The sequence below is a fragment of the Nomascus leucogenys genome, chromosome 8, assembly GCF_006542625.1.
Source record: "Nomascus leucogenys isolate Asia chromosome 8, Asia_NLE_v1, whole genome shotgun sequence".
Lineage (NCBI taxonomy): Eukaryota > Metazoa > Chordata > Mammalia > Primates > Hylobatidae > Nomascus > Nomascus leucogenys.
The window spans coordinates 90,095,375-90,103,874 of record NC_044388.1 but is presented as its reverse complement, the minus strand read 5'-3'; the positions used below and the strand labels follow the sequence as shown (position 1 = coordinate 90,103,874).

At 58.1% G+C, this 8,500-nt stretch overlaps 1 protein-coding gene across 1 annotated transcript; it reads left to right on the top strand.

The window, feature by feature from the left end:
• The first annotated feature begins 259 nt into the window (after positions 1-259).
• KIF12 (kinesin family member 12) lies at positions 260-7,658 on the top strand. The gene is made up of 16 exons (XM_030817677.1): positions 260-381; positions 1,122-1,197; positions 1,576-1,710; positions 1,877-2,012; positions 2,841-2,932; positions 3,112-3,268; positions 3,987-4,105; positions 4,192-4,296; positions 4,853-4,955; positions 5,037-5,127; positions 5,336-5,422; positions 5,812-5,902; positions 5,976-6,080; positions 6,653-6,753; positions 6,845-6,963; positions 7,296-7,658. The coding sequence occupies exons 3-16, from the start codon at positions 1,615-1,617 to the stop codon at positions 7,433-7,435; spliced, it is 1,542 nt and encodes a 513-aa protein (XP_030673537.1). The 5' UTR covers positions 260-381; positions 1,122-1,197; positions 1,576-1,614; the 3' UTR covers positions 7,436-7,658.
• The last annotated feature ends 842 nt before the right edge of the window (positions 7,659-8,500 follow it).

Below are 8,500 nucleotides of genomic sequence, written 5' to 3'. Positions count from 1 at the left end.
GAGACGCGGGCGGAGCTAACTCCGTGTGCAGAGCAGGACATGGAGGAACGCGGGTCACCCGACGGGTAAGCAGATCTTCAGAGAGGTTCGAGGAGTCCTGAACAGCCGCTAGGTGCAGGTATGATAACTCGCATTGCTGCCCACAGGGATCTCGCGCGGAGCCTGGAGAAAGGGCCAGAGGGGCCGGAAACGCCCATCCAGGTGGTACTCAGGTGGGTATAAGTTGGCTAGGAGGCACCTGGGCGAGGCAGGGATCGATGAAGACATCAGGATGTACCATCTGCCCTTCTGTCGGGCCCCAGGGTACGTCCCATGAGCGCGGCCGAGCTGCGTCGAGGGCAGCAGAGCGTGCTGCACTGCTCAGGGACCCGGACTCTGCAGGTGAGGAACCCATCTCTCTGTCTCCCCAATAAAAAATCCCAGGGACGCCAGGTCCCTTCCCCCAGGCAACTTTGCCCTAGGCCCCGCCCTCCCCCGGAGTGGTCCTCTCCCAGGTGCCCCACCCTCCCCAGAGTGCCCCTCCCTTCCAGGGTGCCCAGCCCTCCGCCAGGGTGCGCCGCGCCAACCCCTCCGAGTGCCCCGCCCCTTATGAGTGCCCGCCCACCCAAGGTGCCCGCCCCCCAGAATGCCCCGCCCCTCCAGGGTGTCCCACCCTCCCCAGAATGCCCCGAACCTACTGAGTGTCCCCCCTCACCCCCAACCCAGGGTGCCCGCCCACCGAGTGCCTCACCGAGCGCCCTACCCTCCTCCAGGGTGCCCCGCCCTCCTCCATGGTGCCCCGCCCTCCTCCACGGTGCCCCGCCCTCCTCCAGAGTGCCCCGCCCCTGCAGGGTGCCCCGCCCTCCTCCAGAGTGCCCCGCTCCTCCGCCCCACCCGCGCCAGGTGAGCCCTCCAGGTGGGGGTCCCGAAGTGGCGTTCCGTTTCGGTGCGGTGCTAGACGCGGCGCGCACGCAGGAGGACGTGTTCCGGGCGTGCGGCGTGCGGCGCCTGGGGGAGCTGGCGCTGCGCGGGTGAGTGAAGCTTCGCCTGAGCTCCGCGCCCGGCCTGACGGGGCCCCGAAGCACCCCCAGCCCCTACCCCGGGTAGCCGCCCGACTCCAGCCACGCCCTTGCCGCCCGCAGCTTCTCCTGCACTGTCTTCACCTTTGGCCAGACGGGCTCCGGGAAGACCTACACCCTGACTGGACCCCCTCCCCAGGTGGGCGAGCGCCGGCGGAGCCCCCGCGGGGCGGGGCTGGTCTGGGTGGGCTGGAAGCCCTGGGGAGCCGCAGGCGGCGCAGACTCCCAGAGGGAAGGGGCTGGGACGATGCAGCCTGACCCATTTGTTTGCAGACGAGGACGCTTAGGACCAAAGAGAAGGGACTTGCCCAATTTGGAGCATTTAGGCTTCAACTTTGGCCCCTTCCTAGTTCTCAGTTTTCTCATCTGTAAAATGGAAGTGACAGTGCCGACTGTGAATTAAATGAGCCATTGTTTGGGAACTTGGCACGTTTCCCGGCGCACGATATCATACATGAGCTACAGAGGGTAGTTATTACTGTGGAGATGACGATGGCTCAGCTGGTTTTGCCCCCAGGGGGAGGGGGTGCCCGTACCCCCCAGCCTGGCTGGCATCATGCAGAGGACCTTCGCCTGGCTGTTAGACCGCGTGCAGCACCTGGGTGCCCCTGTCACCCTTCGCGCCTCTTATCTGGAGATCTACAATGAGCAGGTGAGGGAATTCGAGGAATAGAAAGACAGCCCATGAGGAAACGGAGCGCTTCTTTCCAGGGAGCCTGGATCAAAGGGCAGAAGGGGCGGTGGGGACTGTTGTCAGTAAGATCTGGGGGTGGGTGGACTCAGATCCCCTTCCCTCACCCTCCTCCCTCCCCTCCCAGGTTCGGGACTTGCTGAGCCTGGGGTCTCCCCGGCCCCTCCCTGTTCGCTGGAACAAGACTCGGGGCTTCTATGTGGAGCAGCTGCGGGTGGTGGAATTTGGGAGTCTGGAGGCCCTGATGGAACTTTTGCAAACGGGTGTGTGCTGACAGCGGGGAGTTTTGTGGGTAGGGGTGCCCATTCCTCAATTGTTCATTGAGTGTGGACTTGGGGCCTAGACTGCAGCTGCAGCTTCAGAAATGACTCCTGGGGGAGGTGGGGAAGGACCAGTAAACTACAGTTCAAAGGCACAGCCCAAGGGTACCCCCTCCCCCCACTGCCAACAAGGCCTGCTAATTCTGCCTTCCAAACTCCTTTCACACCCTCTCCTCTCTAGCCCAGGGCCTCAGCCTCAGCCAGGTCTCATTCTTGCTCCCTGGTGGTCTCTGCACCTCAAGGCTCTCCCCTGCCCATCCATTCTCCTCTATGCTGCAAACCCCATCTCTCTTTGCCTCCAGACCCTCCACCCTTCCAGGGCCCTGAGGATCAAGGTCATACCTCTTAGCCTAGACTAAAGGCCCTTTCAGCCTCATTCTTTTTTTAAAATCAAGTATTTATTGGGCACCCCTCCTTTGGCAGGCACTGGAGACGCTGACTGTGGATTCTGGCCCCAGCACTGTGCCACACCTCTCAGCTGATCTCGCTGCCTCAGTTTCTCCCCCCCCTTTCACGAAGCAGTGGGAGAGATGTTTATAAAATGCAAATCTGACTGTCATTCTTCTGCTCAGTTTTCTGTATCCTCCATCCACCCATCTCTGCTAGAGCAGGACCCAACATCCCATCGTTCCCTGAACAACACCCACTTTGTTGCCTCCCTGCCTTTGCATGAAGCTGGCCCCTCCGCCAGGATTCCTTTCCTCCTTTTTCTTCATTGATGATGACCTGTTCTTCCTACCAGGTCCAGCTCCTGAAGTTTTTCCCTTCCAGGTCTCAGCCGTCGAAGGAGCTCAGCCCACACCCTGAACCAGGCCTCCAGCCGAAGCCATGCCCTGCTCACCCTTTACATCAGCCGTCAAACTGTGAGTGCTCCAGCCTGGGAAGGTGCTTACCCAGGGCCACCCAGCAAGGGTCTATGTCTGGACATATAAACCAACTTGGGTGTGCATGGGGGGTAATAGTGGAAACCCTTGGTCCCATAACCTTGTGGTTTTGATGGGGACAGTCCCTCCCAAGTCCCCATGAAGCTCTGATCCCTCAGGCCCAGCAGATGCCTTCTGTGGACCCCGGGGAGGCCCCTGTTGGTGGGAAGCTGTGCTTTGTGGACCTGGCAGGCAGCGAGAAGGTAGCAGCCACGGGATCCCGTGGGGAGCTGATGCTTGAGGCTAACAGCATCAACCGAAGCCTGCTGGCCCTAGGTGAGACCTGGGGGCCACCGGTGTGATTTCCTGTCTCTCCTCTGTGCCTGGCTCACAGCTCTCCACAGCGGGGGGTACCAGAGGAGTTGTAGTAAATAGAAGAGGGTTAAAGAGCTGCAATCCAGGAACCAGAGGCCCCATTCTGGCCCCAGCTCTGCTGTTGACTTCTCCCTCCGTAAAACACTGCTTATGAATCTATAAACTCTAAGGGTGTATAAAGTTCCATGCTAATTTGGGAAATAGAACCACTCAACTGCAGAAGATGAACCCTCAGAGACATTTGGCATGTCCCTTGTGCAGCTGGGAAGACTGAGGCCCAGTAAGGGGAAGGGACTTGAGCTTTCTCCCCGACCCCACCCCAGGGTATCGGACCTAGAGATCCTCAGGGGCTGGGCCCTCAGTATTCCTCTGTGGCATGCATGCAAGATGCCCGCGAAACTCCTTTGTGTACAATCCATTTGTTAGAGGTTTCCTGCTGAGTGCCTGAGTACCAGGCACTTTGCTGGGCATTGAGGGTCGGGGTATACAGGGCCTTTTCTGCCCTCGAAGAGTCCCAGTCTGGTAGTGGAGACCAATCTGACTGAGTCATGAGATCATGTGGAAAGATGGGTTTTTAGGGCAACACAGGCCTGGCTGGAGAGCCCAGCTCTGCAGCGTCCCAGCCTGGTGGCCCTGGGCAAGCGATGTAACCTTCCTAACTCTTTCTCTCCCTCCCCAGGTCACTGCATCTCCCTGCTGCTGGACCCACAGCGGAAGCAGAGCCACATCCCCTTCCGGGACAGCAAGCTCACCAAGTTGCTGGCAGACTCACTGGGAGGGCGCGGGGTCACCCTCATGGTACTTAAGCGGGGCCTGGCAGGGAAGGTTGGGTCTTGAGGAAGGGGCCCCCAGAGAGGAGCGCTCAGGGGGAGTGCACTCCCCAGGTGGCCTGCGTGTCCCCCTCAGCCCAGTGCCTTCCTGAGACTCTCAGCACCCTGCGATATGCAAGCCGAGCTCAGCGGGTCACCACCCGGCCGCAGGCCCGCAAGGTGAGTATAGGCAGGCACAAGCTGAGGGACAGGCGTGGAGATGCTGGGGGATCAGGCAGGAGTTGGAGCCTGAGTCCCTTGATTGAAGTCTTGGACTGGGTCAAAGTTGGGATTAGGGTTGGAATCCTGGAAATGGTGTCATGGTTGTATAGGGTGGGGTCAGGGTCCCAGCCAGGGTCATGCCAGGTCTAGGATTGGAGTTTGAGTTGGGATATGATTCAGGGTTTAGCTCAGTTGGTATCATGGTCAAGTGGGAGTTGATTTGGGGCCTAATATGGCATCTCATTTGGAATCATTATCTGGCCCAAGGTTTGGACAGAACTGAGTTTGGGATTGGACTCAGAGCTGAGTCCAGCTCAGAGTGGGGCCCTCCAGGACAGTGCAGTTAGGACAAGGTGCCCCCTCCAGGCAGATACAGCCTTGTGCCAAGATGCAAGGCTGACGAATGAAGCATGGGCTGGATTTTAGGCCCCAGTTACTTCCCACACCCGGAAGTTCTTGTGCAGTGCACGACTTATACAACCATGAAGGTAGCTCTGGGCCTCTCTCCCTACAGTCTCCTGTGGCAAAGCAGCCCCAGCGTTTGGAGACAGAGATGCTGCAGCTCCAGGAGGAGAACCGTCACCTGCAGTTCCAGCTGGATCAAATGGACTGCAAGGGTATGAGCTCCCTGGAGGAAGAGTAGTATGGGGATAGGGTCTGGGGCTCCTGTGGATTCACCACCTCCTGCTTCCCTGCAGCCTCAGGGCTCAGTGGGGCCCGGGTGGCCTGGGCCCAGCGGAACCTCTATGGAATGCTACAGGAGTTCATGCTGGAGAATGAGAGGCTCAGGTAGGGCCCAGCCCACAGCCAGAGGGATGCTGCCCCCCACCCATCACTGCTAGGCTGCTTCTGCCAAGCTGCCTCCTCTCCCCGTCCCTGGCTCCCCTATGTCCCCACCTGCTTCCTGAGCTGGTGCTATGCTGCAATGAGGAGGAGCTGACTGATGCCCCACCCCAGGCCCATTTCCTACCCCTTCCTGGCTTGTGATCTCCCCTAGGAAAGAAAAGAGCCAGCTGCAGAATAGCCGAGACCTGGCCCGGAATGAGCAGCGCATCCTGGCCCAGCAAGTCCATGCACTAGAGAGGTAAGCAGAGCCACTAGCTTGGAGCCAGGCCTCCGGACAGAGGGCAGCTGGGAAAAGGGATGGCTTAATGAAATGCTTGAGGCTGGCCTCTGGATTCAGACCAACTAGGTTCAGTTTCCACCTCTGCCACCGACTAGCTGTGTCACCTGGGGCAAGTCATTTAACTTCTCACTGCCTGGGTTTCCTCTTCTGTAAAACGGGGGTCATCGTCGCGCCTACTTTATAGGCTTGTTTTAAAGATCAGAGAGAATGAGTTAACATGTAAAACCTTGAGAACAGGGCCCGGTACCTGGTACAGGATCCAGGAGTATTAGCTGGGAAGGGGATTTGAAAGCCAGCTTGGTGGTAGGGTTGGAGGCTGTAGGCACAGACCCTATTGTTCTTTCTAGGCGTCTGCTCTCTGCCTACTACCGTCACCAGCGGGGCCCTGGCCTGACCCCTCCATGTCCCTGCTTGATGGCCCCAGCTCCCCCTTGCCACGTGAGTCTCACTGTCCAGCCTGGAGGGGTGACAAGTAGGGATGTCATGGAGTCTCTGACACACCCTTTTGCAGGCACTGCCACCCCTCTACTCCTGCCCCTGCTGCCACATCTGCCCACTGTGTCGAGTGCCCCTGGCCCACTGGGCCTGCCTGCCAAGGGAGCACCACCTGCCCCAGGTAGGAAAGGCCATGGTGGGAGTGAGGGAAGGCTGGGAGAACTGGAGACCTTGATCTAGGAGTCATCAATCCAGAGCCCCAGGGATTCCAGGGCTGCAGGCTGGATCATGGGGAGTGAATGGCTGGCTTAGGGCTCCCTCTGCCTTGGTTTGAAATAGCTGTTTGCCTCACCCTGCCCTGTCAGGGCCAGGAATTCATTTTGTCCTTCACTTACTCATTCACTCACATATCTACTCACTTAAACGGATTTACTGAATCGTACATTCACTCACTCCTTCAGTAACTCCCCAAGCTCCTTGCTTTATACCAACCTCTCTTCTGGGCTCTGAGGAGTCAGAAATAGACCAGACATGGTTCCTGCTCTCAGGAGGCTTCTAGTCTCAGGAGAGAATGGTAGAAGAACCACCTGCTGCACACAGAAGGCGACCAAGACCCCACCCCTTTATGCCATCCTGACATTCTTGGTACCTTGTGGGGTAGACATGGTGGGGTGTCATGGCTAGCACCAGGTAAGTAGGACACAGAGAGGCAGGACTGAGGTTACTCAGAGTGGACTCTGGTCTTTGCTATAGGTGTTGGACCCTGAGGCCTCAGGTGGCAAGCCCCCATCTGCCCGGCCCCCACCCTGGGCACCCCCATGCAGCCCTGGCTCTGCCAAGTGCCCAAGAGAGAGGTGGGTCCCTGCCTGGGGCACTGAGGTCAGAGGGGGGTGGTCTGGGGAACTCAAAGGCTCACCTCCCATCTCCCAACTCACCCTGGCCCAGGAGTCACAGTGACTGGACTCAGACCCGAGTCCTGGCTGAGATGTTGACGGAGGAGGAGGTGGTACCTTCTGCACCTCCTCTGCCCGTGAGGCCCCCGAAGACATCACCAGGGCTCAGAGGTGAAAAAGGGAGAGAGGGAGGGGCCCCTAATGTTCTCTGTGATCTTGGGGTAGAACTCACCCTCTCCAGGCCTCAGTCTTATCTCTGAAATGGAGTGGGTGTTGAGAGGTGGCTTCTAAGATCTTTCTACTTCCCAAACTTGGAATTCTCTTTTAGGAGCATCTGCATGCCCAGATTGTATGTTGGAGCCCATGGCGTATGGGGGTGGGGTAGGGGGAAGGGTGGAGGGTACCTACCCCCTGAGGCTTCTCCAGAGGGTGTTGGGACCCAGATGGACCTGGGTGAGGAAGGGCCCAGGAGAGGGCAGGCCTCGAGTCTCACTGTTCCTTAGGTGGGGCTGGGGTTCCAAAGCTGGCCCAGAGACTGGAGGCCCTCAGAGACCAGATTGGCAGCTCCCTGCGACGTGGCCGCAGCCAGCCACCCTGCAGTGAGGGCTCACGGAGCCCAGGCCAAGTCCTCCCTCCCCGTTGAAGGCCAAGTGGGAACCCAGGAGACTGCTGTGTGACCTCAGACTGGGCTCCGCACTCTTGGGCTTCAGTCTGCCCATCTGCTGAATGGAGACAGCAGCTGCTACTCCACCTGCAGCTGGGCTGGGGGCGGGGACTGGGGGTGCTATTTAGGGGAGCAAGGGGATTCAGGAGAAACCAGGCAGCAGGGGATGAAATACATGAATAAAGAGAGGCATCAGCTCCAAGTCTGGTTGGTTCTATCCTCTGGGGTTGTCAGTCATTTCCCTGTGGGGAATTAGAGAGAGGAAGGGCTAGGACTCTTGGCACAGATTTGTGTCCCCTTCCAGTCTGGAATATCCCAAGCTCCCATCTCCTTTCATGTTTTTTTTTTTTTTTTTTTTTTTTTTTTGAGACGGAGTCCAGCTTTGTCACCAGGCTGGAGTGCAGTGACACGATCTCAGCTCACTGCAACCTCCGCCTCCCGGGTTCAAGCGATTCTCCTGCCTCAGCCGCCTGAGTAGCTGGGATTACAGGTACACGCCATCACACCCAGCTAATTTTTGTATTATTATTATTATTTTTAGTAGAGATGGGATTTCACTGTATTACCCAGCATGGTCTCGATTTCCTGACCTTGTGATCCACCTGCCTTGGCCTCCCAAAGTGCTGGGATTCCAGGCATGAGCCACCTCGCCCGGCCTCCTTTCACGTATTATACAAGTTTTGATTAAGCAACTGCTACATGCCATTGGGTAGGCGGGGGGGTATTGAATGGCAAGCATCTCCATGAAGGAGGCATGAGGGAAACTGATTTGGCCTGGAGCACACGGAGATGGGTGGTCAAGGGGCTTACTCTGTGTCACTATGGGTCCTGGTGCTGGTGGGGATCAGGAGGCCTGGCTTCTTGTGCCACAGATCTGCGCTGGGACTCTGGGCAAGCCCTGTTCCCTCTTTGGACCACTCTGGTTTTCAGTCAGTTAAGTGGGGGACACGGCTTCCTTCCCATTGAGTTCTAGTGAGGGTCAAGGCTGTGAGCAATAGCTGATTCATGGCATAAGTGCCCAGTAAAATGCTGTATTAGTCTGTT